Below are 23,377 nucleotides of genomic sequence, written 5' to 3'. Positions count from 1 at the left end.
AAGGAAATCTAAGTTCTACCATTTAAAAGATTTCGCTGTAACATTCTGTTTTCCTGCCCTTAAGTGCCTCTCACAAATACACGTGTGTACATCTGTGCACGTGTATAATGTGGGGTAAGTATCTGGGTGGAATTTCTCATATGAAGTTTTAATAGGAACTTCTGTGTGTACAGTACAGTATATACACTGTGAATGAAGGAGAAAATATACAGGTATACATATCTACATATCAGACAATTTTATAAGAATTAATTGATTAGTTTAAAATGCTAAAATGATTCCCTGAGGATTTAGGAGCTAAGAATGCTCAGGGGTTTAGTGTCCTGACATCTCTTTAATTAGCGGTCTCCAAGATCTCACACTAAGAAGATGCTAAGCCAGTGCCTTCTGTCATATCTCAAGAGCATCAGAAGGCTTGGAAGCCACAGAGGAAGATGAATCTATTATGTCTGTGAGCTATACAATATGTACAAAGTACATTTTTCTTACTAGTAACAGGTTAGGACTTCTTGCTACCATTCCTGCTTTGATGGTGATGCAGTTCTAAAAGAAATCCTAAGAAAAATCCAGCAAAAATGGGTGAGGTAAATAAAGATGCCGTTGAAAAATACTTGGAGAACAACCCCCAGTTTGCCAAGGAGTATTTCGACCGAAAAATGAGACCAGAAGTGGTGGGAAGTATCTTTAACGTGAACCCTGGAGATGTGAAGGAAGGAGTCAGCTTCAAAGACATGTCCCGTCTGGAGGAGAGTAACATAATTTTTGAGTTGGTAACAGAAATTCAGGATGAGGCATGTGTTATGGAAAAGATGGTGCACAAGGCCCTACAGAGGCTGGCACAGCTGCTGGCAGCGGATCGGTGTAGTATGTTCGTTTGTCGTTCCCGAAATGGTATTCCAGAGGTAGCCTCCAGGATTCTTGATATCACTCCAACTTCCAACTATGAGCAGAATTTGGTGAAACCAGAAAATGAGACTGTTTTTCCTCTGGACATTGGGATAGTGGGATGGGTTGCTCATACCAAGAAGTTTTTTAATATACCTGATGTGACAAAGGTAAGTGACTTCTCTTTGGGTGTGGGGTTCTGTTAATTTGCTTACTCAGCCTCCTGCCCAGGGCTTGAGGTAAAAAGTTGTTCTTCAGAAAAATCTCAGAGACCAGTAACATGAGAAATACATCAGCAGAGATGGCTTAAAATTCAACAGAACCACATCATATAGCCTAGTTAGGTGTTTTCAGTGTCCTTGTAGTAATTTTAATGTCAATGACTATAATAATGGAGGAGAATATGAGATTAATAGAGACCATTAAATACTTGAGTTTCTGCTGAACAAGGCAGGCTTGTATTCTGCCTTCCAGTATGGGTTTGCAAGTGTTCTCTGTTATCATTCCATGCTGCCATGCATGCATCTCTGAGTCATTTAATTTGCAGCTTTTGTAATGAAGACGTATCCTTATTAGTAAGTGAATGAGGAAAGAGGATGTCAACATACATATTCAGCTTCATGTGAGTGTTTGATTGAAAATGGGTTTGATTTTGAGTATGTCTGTATCCAGGGCTTTTGTTCAAAACGGTCTATAGAAGAAAATTATTGAATCAGAGCTATTCTGACATTTTTGAAGTTCCTGTTGAATCTGCACTGAATCACCTTTATTCTTTAAGGTGTTGATAAGAGTTTATTTATTATTTATTAATTTTATTTAAATCTTTATTATTATTATTTATTCCAAATGTTAATTAAAATGATGAGTGACCTAACAAAAGTGAAACATGCATGTATGAGGTTTGCTTTAGAAACTGTTCTGAAATACATGAGGAAACATAAACATGCTTTGAATTTTAAGATTTCTTTAAAAATAACTAACCTTGCATCATCAAATGCTGCCATCTCTATTTTTTTTTAGTCCTATGCCAAAAATCTGAACATAATCAAGTGGTTCTAAGACAATTATGAAGATGACAGTCTGGATTCTCAGTATTTCCTATACAGTCAATTTAAAATTCTGGAATATTTTAGAGATAGAAACCACTAGTCCTGAGCTCCATGCGAATAATCGAAGTATTTATATAGGGCAATTAACTATGTTTTGCAAGAGGTAAACTGTAAATAATATATTTTATCATGCTAAAAGTTATAAAGGACTACTTTTAAAGCTCAGAATCAAATGAATATTTATATATATGAAAATAACATTCCAATATACAGTAAACTGCCTCAGATGTAAGTAGAAATCGCAGGGGCAAACAGAAGACTGACTGATTTGAGAAAACAATCAGTTCATTTTCAGCTGCCCACTAATAGCCTTTCTTCAATGGCTGCTGTTCTGACAAGAAGTGTCTGATTTACTGCCTCTTACCACCACGTGGGGAGATTGGAGGATAATCCAAGTTCATAAGACTGATTACATGCGAAAAGATCAGGAGGATCAAGAAAGATGTGCCTCCTATCAGACACTGCACTGCTTCTTAATATCATTAAGTGAGAGGCGCCCAGAGCAGAGCTAACCAAATATTTCTGTGTTTGCAACAGGATTTGTTAAAATTTTGTGACAAATGTTATTTATGTATGCTTAAGAGAACTTTTCTGTCCATCTGATCCTGCTAGGTGTTTTGCACTCATAAAATAATGTCAGCTGAGTATCTGTTATTATTAAATCATTCTAAGGTAATCTTTACTTAGGCACCCATTTACTCTCTTAGGATTACTGAGGTTTATGCCATTAGGCACACATTTAAAAATGCAATTCAACTATGGTCCCATTAATCTAAGTCTGGTAACTAAATATCATCAGAATATTGACAGTTTATTAGATCATTACAAAACTCCCAGAGACTTCTCTGGGACCAAAGTCTGATATTTAAAAACAACCCTAAAGATCTCAAAATGTCAGCACTGTCATTCTTTGTGTACAAAAAGTCAGTGTTCAAGTTCTCACACAAGCAGAGCTCCCAATTATGTCACCAAAATCTTTATCTCCATAGCAAATCCAGAACTGTAGTTTGAGTCAGTAATGTTTAATGTGTATAATTAGTTCCTGGCAGCAGAAAAACACAGCCACTGAAGTCTTTATCACATTTCAGAAAGGATAATTATTTTACTACATACACACTACATTTACACTATATACACACTTCAGTCAAACAAGATTGTCTGCTACCCAAATTCTGAACAAAAAATAACAGGAAGAGCTAAGCCAGAGAAGAATTTTTCCCCTAGTGCCTTGTCAGAATAAAAAGTGCACAATGATTATTTCTCATTGGCTACAGTACTTAAAGTACATCTAGCCACTTTTTACTGTTGACACAGGCCATATCCAAATAGCATAGTGTTTTTTAACTCTAAAGTACATGACAACATTGACAAAAGCATGGTGTGACATTTTCATGCTTCAATCATTACCGCTTTATAACAAAAGTAAATGCAATAAAAGATCACAACAGCAATAAATCATTGAAAAAAAATTTGACTCTACTTTTAGTTCCTGGTAACAGTTCTTTAGGGATTATCTCCCTCTTCTAACTGGAAAGGTACCAATAAACGTGAGGAAGCTCCTCATCCTGACTAATGCTCCAGAAAATAAAAGGGGAGGAAAAGATACAGACCTTTGATAATTAACTTAGTAGGCAGTCTCCTCCCCACAAGATTATGGAACTGTTGACTGTGAAAGCTAATAGTATTTAATCCAGGATTTAATAGTTGTGAGAAACAGAAGGCCAGGCAGGACCATTAGCCTAATAATTTGTCTCACATTATTCACAGGGTCTAGCCGAGTATGTGCGTCAAATATTACAAAGTAAAATAATAGGCTGCAAAAAATTTGCTATGTCCATTAATAAGCTTTTAACAGTAACTGATAACACAGACAACATTATAAAGGAGAACACAATTACCTTACATTTTTCTCCAAGGCATGATTTCCAAAAAAAGCTAAGAACTAAAAATAGTTCTACAAGGAGTATGTCTTTTTTGGAGAATCAAAATCTCCCATTCTCAGCTTGTCAGAACCAATAATAAAGACTTTTTAAATTTGCTTTAATCCACAACCTATTTAAATTATTGCACTGTTCCTTTCAATTCAGAGGCATTTGAAGACAAGGATTTAATTAAGGACTGGAAACTCAAGAAATAATATTCTTCGTTTTAGTTGAGTATAAAATTATAAAAATGTTGAAAAAATGCTTCAAAAGAAGTGAAGGCTTTTGGCTTAGATCTATAGAGGTGCTGAAATATTTGGATGCTGAATTATCAGTCCTCATTTCTAGAGGTCTTGCAATGGAACTCACAACCCCCAGTGAAGTGAAGAATCAAGAGACCATCGGAGAGTCCAACTCAGATTAAGCAGCCGTAAGAGTGATTGTTGTGGCACCTAATTTAACCACTGGAAACCTATGAAACACATCTTCAAGTTGCAAGCATTGGTATCATCCATTTGTAAGCTGATCCAGCTTCAGAACAGCAGCTCTACACTTTAACCCAAGAGTGGGAGAGACTTTAATTCCAGGCCTGTCTAAACTGACAGCAGTTTCAGATTAATGTGGATGTTCTTGTCCCCAGACTCCAGGCTGTCTGAGGTAGCTTTTTGCATGCAAGAATATGCACTGCAACTGTTAATGTCTGCTCCTCCATTATATCTCATCTTGATAATAAACACCAGATTATCAGAAACTCATACTCAACAAATATTTACTGGAAAAATGGAAATGTTCCAATCTTCTATAATGGCAAAGATTTAGTTGATTTACTAGAAAATATTTTAGCGCAGGAACAAATTTCTATTAATTGTGCCTTCCAGAAGAAAACCTCAACCAATTATTTCCTTTAGTTACTATTCTAAGAGGAAAGTTTCCAAAACTGAAGAAAAAACATATATTAAAAATTAAAATTAAAAGCTCCCTTTTATCTAATTTTCTTGTTTCATGTAAAAAACCAATATAACACAGTTCCAGTTTCTAAAAGTTGCAAAATAGTCACTACTATGGCAAATAACAAGCAGGCATATCAGTGACATAATTGAAAAGTTCAACCCCCAAGTGCTGTTAAATATATATTAATTTCTCCTTGATTCAGTTTCAGAACTCTAGTTAATAAAAAAGTCAATTTGTTCTGCAATGCTAGTAAGCTACATCTTGAAATTCAGAACCCTGACAATATGTAATTTTAGGAGTGTGGGCTAAGAAAGGGCCAGATAGATGGTAGTATGTGCTTTTTATTTTCTATTCATACTCAATTACATCACTGTGAAACAAAAACATTTGTGACTTGAAATTCGGCTAAGTAGAAGTGATGAAGCATCATAGCACATTAATACCATCTATCAAGTGGTTAAAATTTCTGAGACAATGGAAGACAATCAGTGGAAGAACAAAATATCAGGAAGAGAAGAAAATACTGTAGTGCAACCAGAAAGAAATGTGGAGATAATGCAAAGAAATATGTGCAGTCTGAGCTCATCTATCCAAGACAGAACCTTCCACCCAATAGGAGCAAAATAGTCACAACTGCAAGGGGTCACAGCAACCCTTCTTCCTGTGTGCTTTACAAGGGCAAAGAGGTGGACAAAAACAGGCATCTGCTGTCTTGGCCCTGTCACCTCACCTGCAGGATTAAGTCTTATCCCTTGTTGTGTTGGGTCACTCCAGCCACAGGCAGCATTGCAGGGAGGAGTGGCTGGAAAGCTGCCTGGCAGAAAAAGACCTGAGGGTGCTGATCAACAGTAGCTGAACATGAGCCAGCAGTGCCCAGATGGGCAAGAAGGCCAAGGGCATCCTGGCTTGGATCAGAAACAGTGTGGCCAGCAGGACCAGGGCAGAGACTGCTGCCCTATACCAAGCACTGGTGAGGCTACACGTCGAATCCTGTGTCCAGTTGTAGGCCCCTCACTACAAGAAACATACTGAGGTGCTGGAGCATTCCAGAGCAGGGTGACAAAGCTGAAGTAGGATCTGGAACACAAGTCCTGTGAGGAATTGCTAGAGTAGCTGGGCGTGTTGAGCCTGGAGAAAAGCAGGCTCAGAGTGTCTACAAATCCCTGAAAGGTGGGAGTCAGCCTCTTCTCCCAGCTAACAAATAATAGGATAACAGGAAGTGGCTTCAAGTTGTGCCAGGAGAGGCTCAGATTGGATATTAGGAAATATTCCTCCATCAAAAGGGTTGTGCTAGCTGGTCATGCTAGCTTGGTGCTGGAGCTGGCTTCCTGCAAATCCAGGATATGTTACATATCTCAGGATCTGTTTAAAGAACTGATCATTGTATAGTAAATGGCTCAGTATCTCAGCATTAAGTGGAGCTAGTAGGAAATGGCTGCAAATATACTACAGTTAAGGAGTTAGCAGCAGATTTCCTTTCCATAATTTCTCTTTCAAAGCCTATTTTGTGATTTAACTGAGAGCTGAAAGTTCAAAACATTGCTCTAAAAGATAGTTTGATTTATAAGATCAGGCTCAAGTAGACTAAGTCCACATTGATGTAGTCATGGAGGCAACAAGATGTTCTTCTGGCTCTGGTACTGCAGACCATGTTTCTTGCTTATTTGTCTATGAATATGATTTCTTAGATATTGTTAAAAGTGATTTTCTTCAGAAAAAAGAAAGAGCTTATGTTCCCAAGAGAAAATATTTTTAAAACTCTGTTGGAAATAAAGGCTTCAAAACACCTAGAAATTATGTATAAAATATTTAATAATGAAAAGGCTAAATCTAAGCACAATGTTTTGCTTATATATGCAAACTGTGAGACAGGAGTGTTTGTATGTGTTGTGGGAATGCTGCCAATGCATTAGAAGGTATTTTTATCTTTCTGCTTCACACTACCTAGGCACAGGATGGCTTGTGGTTACTGAACTTTCTGTTTATTAACAGAGACTTGTATTAAAATATTTCTATCCTTTGCAAAAAATGCACGACAAAAATGCTTCTTCTGAACACTTCTGATCACCACTGCTTGTACCTTTATTCTGGAGTTATTAAACAAAGTAAGACATAGCAGCTGAATCCTGCTGATTCAGCTCATTTGGTGTCTACAGATCCCTTTTAAGTGTTCAGAAATCCAGGAGCATCTGAAATGTTTATTTATTCCTTCAGGGCAGAGTACAGTACCCTAAACCCAGGAATCTGGGCCTTGCCAGGAACGCTAGGTGCTCTTAGTGACACAGAGGGACTACAAGACAGGGTCAAGTTACCAGTCTAATTTACTGGGTTTTCAATGGCTAAAACAGTCAGAAACACAAAACCTGAAGCTCAAAACCACACCCAAGTCCAGAATGGTTGTGTCAGTAGATAATACATCCTACAGAAAAATGAATATTTCCATGTAATAACATAATTGTTTAGCAGGCTGCGGGACAGTATTTGATTCTTACACAGTAGAGACAGATTACCTGGCATTTTCTCTGGATGTCTGTTAAATTATATGCTCCTATACCTTTGTCTGAGAAAACCAAAAAATAACAACTCAGGGAGTTTGTTGGAAACAGACAAAGCACCCTCTTTTCACTTGGAAAATATATTCAAAAGTGGCTACACTTTCCAGAGATCTAAATAGAGCCTGCTACATCGAATGACATTTGTAGGGATGACACAGGCTGTCCTTAAGGGAATCAATTCTCTGTAAAGAGAGCCCAGGGCATAAACACAATATTTAAGAGTTACTTCCAGACATTTAATTTGTTTCACTGAAATGCAGCCCTAGAAGGAAACACAAAATGCAAACATAAAAGATGGACTGCCTAAAGACTATGAAAAACAAGGAAAAAGCCCAAATTCTAATATTTTGATGACATAATAAAATACTTTCTTTATTTAGAGTTGTATATGCTATAAATTCAACATATACTAGAAACAATTGCTAGACAGAAGAGGTGTTGCAATACAACAAAGAGGGGCAAAAGGAAATTAAGAGGAAAAATCTAAACTTTAGAAACAAACAATTTTAGTTCTGGCATTTCCAAGCATTGTCATGCTTGATTTTACAACCTAGAAAAAGATTATTTGTTTGGGGTTTTGTTCAAGTAGCTTTATGTATAATCTATGAAAGCTGAAGTTCCATTTTGTGGCATCCTGCAACATTCTCCAGCCTATCAACAAGGAAGACACCTTTGGATGCACCACACAGATCTCAGCTGCCTAAGCTAATGTAGTAATGAATAGTAGCAATATTTGCCAGCTCTGGGAATAGACATGCAGTGTAAGTGGGTTGAGTGCTCACCTCTGAAGAAGTTTGAGTACTGGCAGGTTAGCAGTGAAATGTGAGGGGATGGAAAAGGCTCCATGAAGACAGAGTCTGGCTCTTTTAGCTGCTTAGTAGAACGGCATTTCTCAATATACACATACCAACATTCCAAACCTCCAACTTATAACTTACCTCACTCAGATGCATTTTCTTAATAACATAACAGAATATAACCATCTTGACAAACAGGTTTCTCTGAAGATGTTTAAACCCTTTTTATTAAATTAAAAAGAATACTAAAGCCTTTGAAGAAAACACCAAGAATTTGGATATGTTCTCCATGAAGCATGAACTAGGTTCTCAATATTTTTACATTAAAAAATTAAAAGAATAGCTTTTGCTACCCCCTCAGCATTTTGTTTTAAGGATGAAAATGTAAATATGGAGGAGTGAGTTGTGGCTTATTCATTAGTCACATGGCTTTATTCCCACAGGATCACACACTCAACAAAAGCAGCTCTGATTCTATGTCCTATGTCCTATATCCTACATCCTATATCCTATAACCTATACTTATATCCTTTCCTTTAACCAAAAGGGCTTGTAGAGCTGGGAGCAACAGTGATGGAAGTGTGTCAGACAGGAAGGAATAAGAAACAGGTCAGCCAGATGAATACTTGCTGGGGATGCTTCTCTGCCATAAGTATTTGTATACAGGACAGGAGGTATTTCTAAATACTGTATGAGGGAAACACATAACGAATTTTATTTACCAAAATAATCAAATAATAATAAATATTAACATAGCTATGAAGTAATTCTCTAAAATGCAAGTCATATATATTAGATTAATAGGTAGTCGCAAGGTCATATTATTATATTTCATTTATTCTGTATTTCCCATATTTTTAATTCCCTCAGCATTATAATAACAACCTGCACAGAACTTGGTTTCAGAAGCTATCTTCATAACCAATGCCTCAGTTAGGCTTGTACATATAACTCTGCAAGACTGAGTTAAGTAAGGATAGTGGGGTTTTTTCAAAACTGTGAAATGGTGCTCACAGAATTGCAAACATCAGTTATCAAATGAAATGATAATTTGCTGTTGGCATGGTAATTGTTGTGCAATTAACTTGTGATTTTTTCCCTTTTCTTTCAGAACAACCATTTTTCTGACTTTATGGACAAAAAAACTGGTTATAAAACAGTCAATATGTTGGCAACTCCAATTACACAGGGTAAAGAGGTGCTTGCTGTTGTGATGGCACTCAACAAATTAAATGCCCCTGAATTCTCAAAAGAGGATGAAGAGGTAAAATGTCACACAGTAATACAGCTTTTAGTTCAACAAGTAGTTTGAGTGACTCTATATCTTAATTTAATACTTTTGTCTTATTTTTGATCTTTGTCATTTTTAGGTATTTAAAAAATACCTCAACTTTGTATCTTTGATGGTAAGAAATAATCACACGTCGTATCTCTACAATATTGAATCACGAAAAAGCCAGGTATAGCAGCATTTTTTAATAAAAACATTTCATTTTTCTCTGAAACAATTATCATTCCCACTATTTTATATTCTTGCAATTTTATTGATGCAAGAATACAATCTATTTTTTCTTTTTTAATTTGTAAACAGTGATGCACCTTATAATTTCACTCTGGAATGCCTAGGATTCATATTTTTATGTTTTCTTACTGTTCTGAACACTATCCTCTTTCTCTTTTATTGTAAATAGATGCTTTTGTGGTCTGCCAACAAAGTATTTGAAGAACTAACAGATATAGAACGACAGTTTCATAAAGCACTGTATACTATTCGAATGTATTTGAATTGTGAAAGATACTCTATTGGTCTGCTGGACATGACTAAAGAGAAGGTAACAACTATTTCTCCTACTAGCTAGAAACTCCTAACATGAAGTCTCCAAGACACAAAGTTACCACGCTTTCTAATTATTTTTGATAATTTATATAAAATCTAAGAATGTTACAAAGATTACATGCAAAATATAAGTATGGCAAAGGATACAACCAAAATAAAAATAAAGGCAATTCTGAAAAACTTTTTCATATGCATAATTCCATGTGAGAAAGGGTAGAGGTGCAGGTCTGATTATTGCTTTAGAACTATCTACCTGCTAAAACAACTAAGCTGTGCAAATATTTAGGGATAAGATTAGCCTGCAATTTGCTAGCAAACATCTCTTGTCTGGAATATAATCACCAATGTTTTCTTAAAATTATCTGAAATATGACGATAGTAAACTATGTAGAAATAAAAATCAAATTGAATATACAATGTGATGTTATCTATGAATACAGAACTGATTTGTTTTTTTCCTTTTTCCCTGTATATTTTCTCAGGAGTTTTATGACGAGTGGCCAATCCGGCTGGGGGAGGCAGAGCCTTACAAAGGCCCCAAGACACCTGATGGACGAGTGAGTATATTAATTTTTCTTTCTATGAATCTTAAGTTTGAGATTGAAGTTGTACAAGTCACCTAGATGTTTTTATATTTTTATTTAGGAAGTCAACTTTTATAAGATTATTGACTATCTGTTACATGGACAAGAAGAAATCAAAGTCATTCCGTGAGTATTCATTAGCAGCTTGTGAATCTGTGGTAATTAAATATTGCTGGGATAGAATACCATGTCTACATTGTAGAAATAAATTAATTTCATTGTCTCTCAAAAGGTCACCTCCAGCTGACCACTGGTGTCTTGTCAGTGGATTGCCAACATATGTTGCTGAAAATGGTCTTGTAAGTTCATAGCAAAACTAAAAACTAGCATTTTAAATCATGTAGTTGTTCTGATTGAACAAAAAATCCCAAAAACCTCCCATGACCAAAATCCTCTACAAAAATACCATGATACTTCTTCCAGTGCCTTTGGTTCCCAGTGAAATAATTTGAGTCAGTATTTTGGATGGAGACAAGGCCACAACACAAATGGTGAAAACAGCAGGATAATTTCCCTCAGATTGTGGTGATATCAGAGGAATAATGTGTGTGTCTGATGTCACTTTCTAGGTGTGCTAAAAATGTCAAAGTAAGAAAATCATCACATGAAAGGTTTTAAATTTTTCTTAATTTCCTATATCCTCTTGCATAGACATACATAATTCAAAGTCAGGATGTATGACAGCTATGAGTAACCATGTGGCATTTTTAATAGAGCCCTTAGGACTTAATTATTTCTTTCTAGAAACCCCCATGCCATTTTGAACTGGAAATGATTTTCTTAACCATTATGCCTTTGCACTGTGAGACATTGCTACAAACATTCCAAAATTATGTCTGCTAGAATAACCACATCTAATTTAAGTGTAATGGTTTTAGTTTCTGTACTTAGCTAGGATGCTTACTATTGTTAGCTTAGAAAATAAATATTCCTTTAAAAAATATTAGACCAAATTTTGATGCACATTATATTCCATTTAAACAATGTGTAATTTTCCTTATGCTGCAGATTTGTAATATGATGAATGCACCAGCAGATGAATACTTCACATTTCAGGTAAATTCAGTAATGTTAATAATTAGAAATATTGTACAAAAATGTTCTAGTGCTCGCCAATAATTGGTTATACAGTAGATTGTATAAATAATTTCTCATTTGATTGTGATGCACAAACAAAATATTTTTGCTACATTGCTTATGTTCATAGCTGTATTATTACTTTCAAAGAAATACACATTTCCTATATTTTGGTTTTCCTACAGAAAGGACCAGTGGATGACTCTGGATGGGTTATCAAAAATGTCTTGTCATTGCCTATTGTCAACAAAAAAGAAGAAATTGTGGGAGTTGCAACATTTTACAACAGGAAAGATGGAAAACCTTTTGATGAGTATGATGAACAGATCACTGAAGTAAGCTTAATAGGATTAGAGGGTTTGAGGAGCTATGTAATGTTAAAATAAAATACTGCAGTAAAAAGTAATTTTTATATGTCAAAAATTTTTCAAATAGGCCATATTAACATCTAACCAAGTCTTTACAATGCAGTTTCTTAAGAATCTGAGATCTTATTTCCCTTTATAAAACTGAAAATTTTTGAGTGATCATTTACATTCCAGTGATGAACAAAAGTTGCTTATAATTTTACTTTTAATACTTTGACTTTCTAATGATGGTCAGAATCTCCTAAGTAGCAGGTGTGGTGTGCTGCTTGCCAATGGATGCCAAGTCTGTGATCACAGGAGTTCACAGAGTACTCGTAATCACATACACTCAGACAAGATAAGATGCTGCACAGTGTACCCAAGTCCACCCACCTGACTTAAGCTTCATAAGCCTCAAAGTCCTGTATATAAAATGGGAATATTAATTACTTTATTACTAGGCTGAGGCAAACATCATTAGAAGCTGTGAGTGCTAACAGAACTGGCTGAAGGAAGATAAAGGCCTCCAACAAGTAGAGTAGCACCTTGCTTTTCAAACGGTACTACCAGAAATGGGACTTTAAGAAAACTAAGTTCAAATTGTCAGGTTCTGTTGTCATGGCATAATCTCTGCTTTACTTGACTTTGTTGCAGACTCTCACACAGTTCCTGGGTTGGTCTGTTTTAAATACTGACACTTACGACAAAATGAACAAACTTGAAAACAGGAAAGACATTGCTCAGGAAATGCTTATGTATCAGACAAAGGCCACCCCTGCTGAAGTTGAATCTATCCTGGTAAGTTTCTGTCCACAGCCACAAAATTAAAATGGGTAACTTACAACACAAAACCTGAGTTTTCTTATTCTTTTTTGTTTTTAGAAATACAAGGAGAAATTAAATGCAAAAAGTTTAGATGAATGTGATCAAAAGGATCTCATCAGGATTTTGGTAAGTCATCAAACTGAAAATTCTGGTGGTGTATTTATATCAGACAGTAATGTATCCTCATATAGAAAAGGCTGTATATGGTGAAATCCTGATTAATACAATCAATGTTAGCAATCAGTTCCACAGACTAGATGGAGTTGATTTAGTAACACATCCTCAACATCTGCTCTCCTGCTATGCTACAGACCTCACTGCTACCTACAGGGAAGCATTCTGTCCCAAATGTACATCAAGACACATGGACAGTCAGAGTTACACAGACATTTTTATGTTAATTAACATTTAAAGTGTTAAATTTCTTAATATATTCATAGGGAAAATGCTGTATCTATAACTGAATTTAACTTATTTAACTCTGAAATTAAAGAAGGAATACTGTGGTGAGGCCACTTTTATTCTCAGTAAGAGAATGTAGGTAGGAGTGTCCAGTGGAACAAACCTTCAGATTATTTTTCCTGCATTTCTGTAAGCAGACAAGTTTAAAGACAGTGACCCATGACTCCACAGTGACAAACCAGATTTGACCTAATGTGTTCTCTGCTCTACTACTCTGCTACTACTAAAACAAAAATAAGTTTGTAGTGCAGTCCTCTGGCTGCCTTAGTATTTCAACCTAGAAAAGCAGTGTCTTTGGAAGAAAGCTCCTATTTTTGCCCATTTAGTGCACTTCAGCAGTCCTGAAGCATATGAATTGGCCTACTTTATTTGAGAAAACCTCAAATTCAGAGAAAAGCTGTGCTCTGAATGAAAACATTGAATGAACTTCCACTGTTAATGGATCAAAACAGAGCTAGGTTGAAGAAAAAAGGTCAATAGACACAAAACAACACACAAATATAATACAAATACACAAATCAAAATACACAAATCTGTTGACTTCCAGTACCAACCACTTCATGTATTTCCTACTATTACACCACATTGGCTAATGTACACATAGCCATAGGGAAAAGATCTCATGAAACTCTTTTTAGTTATGTATATGTGCATGCTGGAACTCATTGGTGTGAATGTTTTACTGGCTTCCACACAACAAATGCTCACACAGCTTGCAAGTGGTGAAATAAAAAAAACATCAACAGACAGTGGTGTAGCTTCACATGCCTTTTAAAGGAAATTTAATTTAGCAGCATGAAAATCTTCAAAAAATAATAGGCATTATAAAATTTCTCTATGGGTAGAGCAAAATCTGACTATTCTGATACAGGCTCCAAATTAAAAAACTTAACACTGGTATGAATTTTTAAATCTACAAAAAGCAATTTGTTCTTTCAACATTGTGGAGTCACAAAGTCGAAGGTCTAATATCTTCTGCTATGCCAAGGCCACATGCAAGTGCTTTATCCTATTATAAGACCTGGAATCCCAGATAACTAATAGGATAAAACAGGTGTTTGTAGATCTGATGAATCACCAAGTAATGGGTCTTAAAACAACACTGGTCTAGGTTTCTTTGTCCTTGGTCTCAGATCTGGGTAGATATAAAGGAAAAACCCAGGGAGAAGGAAAGGGATGATCAGCCTTATTTGTTGAAATATATGCATACATTCAGTCATCTTTTTTCTTTCTCCATAAAGTGAAGATCATTTATAGACTACTGAGGAGGAAGAGAGTCATTGTGATAATATAAGCTATTTTTTGTGTTGCATCAGACCTGAAGAATTCTTGTTTGGGTTGGAGCACATTCTTTAAAATATGATGCTGCTCTCCCTAGGCTTTGGGAGAGATCAAGAGTGTTAGTGAAGAGTTCACTAATCGCACTATTACCAGTTAGGCTATTCAATGTGAATCTATATCTTATATACAAAATAGGAAAATTAATTTTCTTGAGAAAAGGATGAATGTTTTAACCTTGAGATTATGCTGAAAGTGGGAGAATCGTGGGATTTTATATTAGGGAAGAGAATTTCCAAGGACCAAGATTTCTAAGCTAAGGAAATGTTGAGATGGTCACAACCCATTGTGTTGGAATTCAGGGTAGGAATTTCCCAGGGCTTTTATTTATTAATTTTCAGAAGAAAGCTAGCAGTATTCTGACTGTACTTCATAATTTAATACACATTAGTTCAGACTGACACCTGAGGACTTTGAAGACATAGTAAGCATACTGTCCTTGAGCATTATTTTTACTGAAGAAAATTAAAAAAGCTTTTCCAACTTTGTTCCTGACAGAAAACCTCTTGTTTTTGATATTTCCTAACAGAAAGAAGAATTACCCGATCCAAAAGATTTGGAACTGTATGAATTCCGCTTCAGTGACTTCCCTGTTACAGAGCATGGCCTGATAACTTGTGGAATACGACTGTTCTTTGAGATAAATGTTGTTGAAAAATTCAAAGTCCCAGCTGAGGTCTGGTTTATTTTTCTTGTTTATATTTATTTCTAAGTAGAAGAAAAATAGCTGGTTTACATACTTTAATCTCAAAGTAGGCAATACTAAAATATTAATGGTATGGTTAACAATTTTCCACTCTCAATGAAACATTTACATATTTGTCATAAAAACATAAAATTAATCCTGAATTGTGTAAGCTAGGTAAGGAATTAAATCCATATGCATCTATTAAAGAAAAAATAGCTGTTTCCATGTTTAATTCAATGGAAAACATTTGTTTTCAATTAACTTGTGCAGTTAAGTAATTTAATAGTATATTCTAGTTATATAATGTGAATTCTTTGTTCTGTTTCAATTAACAGCTATCTGACTCCCTTTTGTTACCAATAGGTCCTTACAAGATGGATGTACACAGTCAGGAAGGGTTATCGGGATATCACTTACCATAACTGGAGACATGGATTCAATGTGGGACAAACAATGTTTACTCTGCTGATGGTAGTGTTGCTAATATTAACCCCAAATTCATTAATTAGTATTTGTGCAACTCCAGATGGAAAATTCAGGAAGACACATGCTCAGAGTTACCTGTTTTCTCTTACAGACAGGCAAAATAAAGAAATACTATACAGATTTAGAAGCCTTTGCCATGGTTGCTGCTGCTTTCTGCCATGACATTGATCACAGAGGGACCAATAACTTGTATCAAATGAAGTAAGTATAAGTGATCAAATATATGGAAATGTACTACTTTTAGTGGCAAACAAACAAAAAATGTCAAAACTTCCAAAAAAATAAGGTTTATATTCCATACTCATCTGGCATGAATAATTATGCTACAGAAGATTTCTTCCCTAGAGCACTTCAGGCAGTTGAAACACAAAGACAAAATGCCAAGACAGAATCTTAGAAGTATCACCCAAAGCTGCAATCCATTTTTAAGACTGTAGATTTTTAGAACTCTAGCAATGCTTGGATTGTAGCAGACAGAGCCTCATGGGCGTGACACCAAGAAATTAGTAAAGTAAATTAAAATCCATAAATGGATTACTTTTTCAAGACAGGGCATAAGCACTTTTCTGGAGAGGGATTCAAGATGTGACATAGACAATGGCCAGTTTAGAGGGAGACAGAATTTTTTCTGTTTCCCACTGTCTAATTTGACTAGTTCAGTTGTTCTTCCCCACACTCAGTTTCCTGATATAGGTCCTCTCCTGAGGCGTAATCTCTTCACATTATACAAAAGTCTGAGTCAACAAGCTTGAGTTCTACTGCTGGGTCCACAGGCTCAGAAGTTATACCTCATGAGGTTAAAGCTTTGCAATTCATGCTGTAATATGTTCTGAGAAAATACGCTAAAGGATTTCTTTGTGATTTTTACCTTGTTTGTTATGAAGCAATATTAATCCATTTATATTTTCCTTTGTATTAAAACATTACATATCATGGTGAGACCCATCCTCCTGAGAAGTGAACATCCTATCATTTAGTCTTTTATGTGATCTGTAGGGCTTGTTTCCATGTGCTAGCCAGAGAACACATGCTTCTCAGAATGTCATGTATACCAGAAGATTATAATTTTCTGGCTAGTTTACACCAGCTGTATCTCCAGAGTGATTGATCCTTCCCCCCTGACCCTGAATCCACTCCTCACATTTCAGCCTTTTCAGACTGTGCTAGAGCAGTGACGCAAAGGGATTTTCTGATTATTCCCAGGGATTCTCCAGGTGACGTAGGAAAGAGAATGACAGATGCTGATTCTTATTCAGTGGACTGCCTGTCATCCAAACAAGTTTAGGGGGGTGTGTCGTGGGTTGGGTTTAAATCTTTCCACTGTGGTCTTCCCTAGATGAAAACCCTCTACATGCGGTCATACGCAGTAAACCTATTTATAGAACTCATCAGGATTTACCATGACAGTCCTAATCACATCAGAATATACAAGCGCCATGTAGTAATCCACCTTGGGTTATCTGGGAAACAGAGCTATAAACCAAGGCAAAAAGGAGGAAAATGCACTTCCAAACATGTAGAATTACTTGGAGCCCATGTAGGTAGGATGCTTCTCCCTTCATCTCACAACCATACTCCGATGCAGAATTTTCTCTTCCTGAAGCTTAGTCCAATGTCAGGAACATTTTAAGACCTGTGGTAAAACTGAGCAAACCTGAGCTATCAGGGTTTTGCTGTTCATAAAATGGCAATTTTGGACTGAAGTAGCCTAAGGGCATTAGAGGAACTAAACTCCATTATACTGTTACTTTAGATTTAAGTTGCAGTTAACTAGAATCCCAGGGCTCACGGCCCAGTCATTACAGACATACAAGAGTTCAAAAGCCTTACCACAAAATAAACACTAAAAGATGGAAAAAGGCTACTTTTAAGGTGCGTAAAAGGACAGCAAAACTGAACACGTAGGATAAAATAAAGGCATATTTTAAATACCAAAGTTTTTGAGTTTTGAGGTATGCAACAATGACTTTGATTTTTGTGGGCACTGAACACCCAGTGCCTTCCAAGTTCCATCATTACACAGTCACAAAAATGAAGGGAAGCAAGTTGGTTTTTTTTCTCTACATCATACCAATAGCTAATGTATACAGATTACACTATCAAACCAATAATATGAAACCTGATTAAAAACTATTGCCTTCAAATTGTATATATATGTTATACTCTAAGGAATTGCTTATTTTTCCACAGGTCAGCTGCTCCCCTGGCAAAACTTCATGGTTCTTCCATTTTAGAAAGGCATCACCTAGAGTACAGTAAAACCCTGCTGCAAGATGAGGTATGTCATGGACCTTCTGCTCACGCCAATCAACACTGATTAATTAGATCCAATCAAGTTCAGTGTTCCAAATTTCACTGGGTCTCATGCATTTCTCTAGGTCCACATCAGAAATGCTAAAATTCAGAAGTTTAAGCCAAATTCTAATGCATTTTCCACTTTTAGAGAAACATTAGTGATTCTGTCTGGAACAGATTAACATCAGATAGAAAAGCTTCTTTTCTGGGCCTCACATTCAGGTTTTTTCTGTTTGCACAAAACAGCTGATGTTGCAATCAAAGCAAAAAATACAATATATATACAAAATCTTATCATTAAACGGCTGTGCCTGGTTTACGAGTTCTGAATTCAGCTGCAGGCTCTGACAGCCGATGAACAAAAGGACATGTTCAAGGAGGGCCCCCTTGCCCTCAGGCCAGGCCCGCCGCGCACCCTCCCTGGGTACAGGGCCGGAGTGTGGCAGATCCACCGCCGATGTTCCTGCTCTGGGCAGCCGCCCCAGCTGCCGTGTCCCAGCTACCCTGTCCCAGCTGCCATGTCCCAGCTACCCTGTCCCAGCTGCCGTTTCCGAGCTGCCCTTCCCAAGCAGCGGGGGTGACGCTCCCACCGCATCCTCAGGCTCAGCTGCCCCTCAGGGTCCTGCTCCTCCACTGGGCCCCGGCCACCCTGCCCTCAGCGGCTTCAGACTCTGGCCCGGCTACAGCAAAGGCCACTACTTACGCTCTCTATTGATATTGAAGGCGACACTCTACCATGTATTTTGCAGGGTGATTTCACAGCAGGGCATGCACACATGCACTCCTTGTTTGTAGCAGGACAGGCACCCACTTCACCCTCGTTTTCCACTTCCAGTCTCTGTGGTGGTGGTGCTGCTGGCTGACGTCACGAGGCCACGAAATAAGTCCTTGCGCTAAGCAGCAGCACTGTCTTAATAAAAATCCTAATAGGTTTATGGTATAAAAACAAACAAAGACTTTTCCCTTTATTGATGGCAATGTACCTTTTCAAATGGGAGATGTCAGGGACTGACTCCTGCTCTCGGGCAGAGAAGCTGGCAGGACCTCTGGAGGCTCTCACCAGCAGCACCGCTGTGCCCTGGCTCACGCAGGCCTTGTACCTCTGTTAAAGAAGGAAATAAAACCGAGACACTTAGAAAAATGCTGTATGATGGTCTCATTCCCTCTGCCTGAAGAAAAGGACATTGCACGTACCATGGTAGGACCCATACACTGCTGCAGGCACTGCCGACCCAGTTTAACAGGAAGAAAGGGGAACTAGGTAACTAAAAAGTCAGGAAAATTAGGGTAATGGAATGTAAATTTTTAATTTTTATAATTATTTTAATTTAAGAATTGTAGTTGGCCAATCCAGTTGTTACCCTATTCTGTGAGACAATCTGTATAGTACAAACCAAAGACAGTGTTATAAAAGGAATTGAAATCCTAAACTTTCCACCTTGCAGAGTTTAAACATCTTCCAGAACCTAAATAAGCGCCAGTATGAAACCGTTCTACACTTATTTGAAGTTGCAATAATAGCAACTGACTTGGCTTTGTATTTCAAGTAAGTACTAAATTCTGTATAACTTCCTACTGAAAAAAATTGATTATATTGAATGTATAATAGTAGTTCTGTAGTTGTTTTTTATATGCAGCATAAAAGATGTTTATATGCAGAGAACAGGGCTCTATTTAATATTGGCATTGAGTCTAATTCTTGCAAAAAACAAGACATTCTTAGTTTGATTATAAGCTTTCAAATTAGAATGCATGAATGTATATAACACTTAGTAGGTAATACATTGAGTAGGTAATTCCAATATACTTTTAGTTACAGCAAGCACTATATTCCAGAAGTGTGTATTCAGTAGCCAAATCATAAGGTTGTGTGCATGTGTGATATTTAACATACCATACAACAGATACTCAGAGTTAACAGGAGCATGCTGAAGATTAGAAAAAACCAGCAGACATCCACTGATCCCAGTGCTAAATATGCCAAAGACTCCAAATATCAAACTATCAATTCTGTTCGCAAGTTAGTGAATTAACATGCTTTAATAAGGGTTATCTTCCTTAAAGATAGGTGGAGACTTTTGTTTTATGAGTGGGATATTTAAAGTCAGAAGACAGGTAAAAATTCAGGAAATTGTTTAATAGCAGTTATTAAGATTTAGAGAACAGTAATTCCATTATTTCATTCATTCTAAGCACAATCTAGAAGATGAATGAAGCAATAGCAAGACAGGCTTATGATTTTCAAAGTTCTTTTCAGTCAAGTCTTAGTAATTCTTAGAATTTTTGATGGGAGGGAGTAGCAGAGCATCTATTAATATCTGCTTCACTTTTCCCAATTTGGTATGTTACAGGAAGTAACAAACATGTAATGCTAAAAATTGAGAATGTCACCCCAAAGAGTTTAGTCTGAAGAGGCAGGAAATTGGTTACTTGTTTCTTTGTCAGGAACTCTGACATATTACTTCACATGTCAGTGCTATGTAGCAAAATTGAAGTGTCTAGATTACCTATAATGTTTGCATTCAACAGCAGGAAAGTATTACCTTGATAATATTATGACTAGGATGGTACTTGGAAAAAGAACAAATATCATAAATATGATTTTATATTTCATTTTTAATGCAGGAACTCACATTCTGTAATATATGCTTTATTGGTTTGTTTTAACAGGAAAAGAACTATGTTTCAAAAGATTGTGGATGCAATTGAAAAAATGGAAACAGAAGAGCAGGCAATTAAGTATATATCTATTGACCCAACGAAAAAAGAAGTCATCATGTAGGTGGTTAATATTTTACTCCTTATTCAATCAATTATCTAGGACTAGATTTTAAAATAATTTGGGCACCTGGACATGCAAATTTGGACTTAGTGTTATTGTCCAATGATGAGCATAACCATGATTTAAATTTAGAAACTGATGTCTGTAATCTTCTTAAAATGTCCAAAATATTAATTCATTTGGTATCTTAAATTCCTTATATCTAGACCTTTTATTTTTTTATAATCATTCTAGCATTGGATAGTTAGGGACCTCTGAAGATCATCCTGTCCAACCCCTCTGCCAAGGCAGGGTGACCTAGAGCAGGTTACACAGGAACTGGTCCAGGCAGGTTTTGAATGTCTCCAGAAAAACTCCACAATATCCCTGGGCAGCCTGTTCCAGTGCTCTTCTACCCTTAATGGATAATTGTTCTTCCTCATGTGGAGGTGGAACCTCTTGTGCTTTAGTTTACTGTCATTTCTCCTCCCCCTGTTGCTGAGCAGCACTGGAAAGAGTCTGGTACCATTCTCCTGACACCCAAAACTATACTCATGTTTTGGTTTTTGTTTTCAAAGGGCTATGATGATGACTGGATGTGATCTGTCTGCAATAACCAAGCCCTGGGAAGTGCAGAGTAAGGTAGGCACTTGAAGTAGACAATACCGCATTTACTCTCTGTTTTATTGCCCATTTGGTGCATGATCAATTAAAAAAATTAACCTTTTATTACTTGATACCTATTTAAGTACCTGTTGCTTCCAGGAAAGAACCTCTACCTTTTTGTCACTGTGAGTGTAGGAGGTCAGTGATATCTCTACAGTTGCCAGCCTTTCTCTACTTGTCCTTGACTAAAACTGGCACCACTAATTCTGGCAGCTGTTATAGCTACCCTTAAATATCACTCAATTATTTCTCTGCTGGACAACTTCTACTACTTTCCAGCTATTTTTAAGATTTAACAGTATGGTTTGAATTGTATTTATTCTGTAGATCTTGGTGCCATTACAAAGCAGCTTAAACACACTAAAATTCTGTAATACAGAGTGGTACATAAGTACTTCAAGTGCTCCAGTATTTATTGACCATCCTGATGAAGCTCATCACTTAGACTTACAGGAATATATTTTAACAAAGCATAATCAAAACACAACTGCAAATACTTGTTCTTCTAAGTTATACACATTACAGGTATTACAAGAATCCTATGTTGCTAATATTGCCTTGTTTTTGTTGGCAATAATGTGTTATTTACTCAACATGCATCAAAATATTGCTACTGAGAATATGCTGGGAAAAGCCTAAAGTACAGCAGACAACGTCTGTAGGTTTTTTCACTTTTCTGGAAAGCCTTGTATTATTTATTTAAATGTACTACTTTCTGCTGACAATTCCACTGAATTGTACCTATTCAGGTTGCCCTCATGGTTGCAAATGAATTCTGGGAGCAAGGTGACCTGGAAAGAACTGTGCTACAGCAACAACCTATTGTAAGTACTAAATAATTTAACTGTGTTAAGCAATATTAACTGTTACTAAAACACTGAATAAATAATGAACCATGATACTTATGACTATACCAAAAAGCATGATATCTACGTATTCTAAATTACTGCTCTTCTGTTCTAGCCTATGATGGACAGAAACAAAGGAGATGAACTACCTAAGCTCCAAGTTGGTTTCATAGACTTCGTGTGTACCTTCGTGTACAAGGTAAGAATAATTGGTTTTGTTTTCCTGTTCTAGCACTTCTGATGGCACAATTAGTGACAAGATGTTGCAGTAAAAACTTCTAGACAGCAGCAGTATTCTTGGTCTCAGGGTGAACAACTACCACAACCAACATAATTTTTCAGTATTTTGTTACATCAAAAAATTGTTCCCATAGAGTAAATTCAACAGATGTGAAGCAAATTCATGAAAAAGCAAGATCCCCATAAAACTTCAGGGTGCTGAGGTTTTGTTACTGCCTTGAGAAAGTTACAAAGTCCAGCTTGATTCTTCCCAGACCCATTTAATATAAGCAAGCAATGTGGATGGTCACAGAAAGCAGTAAATAGCACAGCAAAGGGAATAGGAATATGCAATATTTGGGGCATGTAGATATGCTGTCTCTTCTGTAAGGCACTGAAATATCCACATTCCTAATCTCTGTCTAGTTTTTAATATTACCCAAAAATGTAAGGCAACAGTGTGATGTGATTTTTAACAGCTTCCGAAATATTGTCTTTTTATTGGAACATATTACAGGATAACAGACTTTTTAATTGTATCCTGATACTGATAATCATATGATAAAATATCCCGTATCATAGTTGTATTATATGAGCCAGTCTCTCATATGTGGGATGAGGAAGGATATTAAAATCTGCAGCATATAATTCCAATATTTTCCTAACAGACTATGTGCACAATAGGGCATTGTTATCCCAACACAGTATTTCCAACAATATTCCTT

The 23,377-nt window shown here is 36.5% G+C and overlaps 1 protein-coding gene across 2 annotated transcripts in view; it reads left to right on the top strand.

Annotated features, from left to right (window-relative positions):
- The first annotated feature begins 415 nt into the window (after positions 1-415).
- Positions 416-23,377, top strand: part of PDE6C (phosphodiesterase 6C) — a 28,104-nt gene continuing 5,142 nt past the window's right edge. For both annotated transcript variants that reach the window (XM_088059961.1, XM_088059962.1), the window contains exons 1-20: positions 416-1,055; positions 9,331-9,483; positions 9,590-9,679; positions 9,911-10,051; positions 10,539-10,613; positions 10,702-10,766; positions 10,873-10,939; positions 11,649-11,696; positions 11,903-12,052; positions 12,719-12,862; positions 12,947-13,015; positions 15,219-15,365; positions 15,741-15,848; positions 15,955-16,064; positions 18,054-18,141; positions 19,604-19,704; positions 20,829-20,936; positions 21,498-21,561; positions 22,335-22,409; positions 22,549-22,632. In XM_088059961.1, the coding sequence (XP_087916087.1) occupies positions 576-1,055; positions 9,331-9,483; positions 9,590-9,679; positions 9,911-10,051; positions 10,539-10,613; positions 10,702-10,766; positions 10,873-10,939; positions 11,649-11,696; positions 11,903-12,052; positions 12,719-12,862; positions 12,947-13,015; positions 15,219-15,365; positions 15,741-15,848; positions 15,955-16,064; positions 18,054-18,141; positions 19,604-19,704; positions 20,829-20,936; positions 21,498-21,561; positions 22,335-22,409; positions 22,549-22,632 (2,367 nt within the window). In that variant the 5' untranslated portion in view covers positions 416-575. The remainder of the gene's footprint in view (positions 1,056-9,330; positions 9,484-9,589; positions 9,680-9,910; positions 10,052-10,538; positions 10,614-10,701; positions 10,767-10,872; positions 10,940-11,648; positions 11,697-11,902; positions 12,053-12,718; positions 12,863-12,946; positions 13,016-15,218; positions 15,366-15,740; positions 15,849-15,954; positions 16,065-18,053; positions 18,142-19,603; positions 19,705-20,828; positions 20,937-21,497; positions 21,562-22,334; positions 22,410-22,548; positions 22,633-23,377) is intronic.

The sequence above is a fragment of the Pseudopodoces humilis genome, chromosome 9, assembly GCF_049639895.1.
Source record: "Pseudopodoces humilis isolate 2021_Gansu_Grassland_sample_001 chromosome 9, ASM4963989v1, whole genome shotgun sequence".
Taxonomy (NCBI): domain Eukaryota; kingdom Metazoa; phylum Chordata; class Aves; order Passeriformes; family Paridae; genus Pseudopodoces; species Pseudopodoces humilis.
The sequence above is the reverse complement of the archived record's forward strand: the minus strand, read 5'-3'. Positions and strand labels throughout refer to the sequence as shown.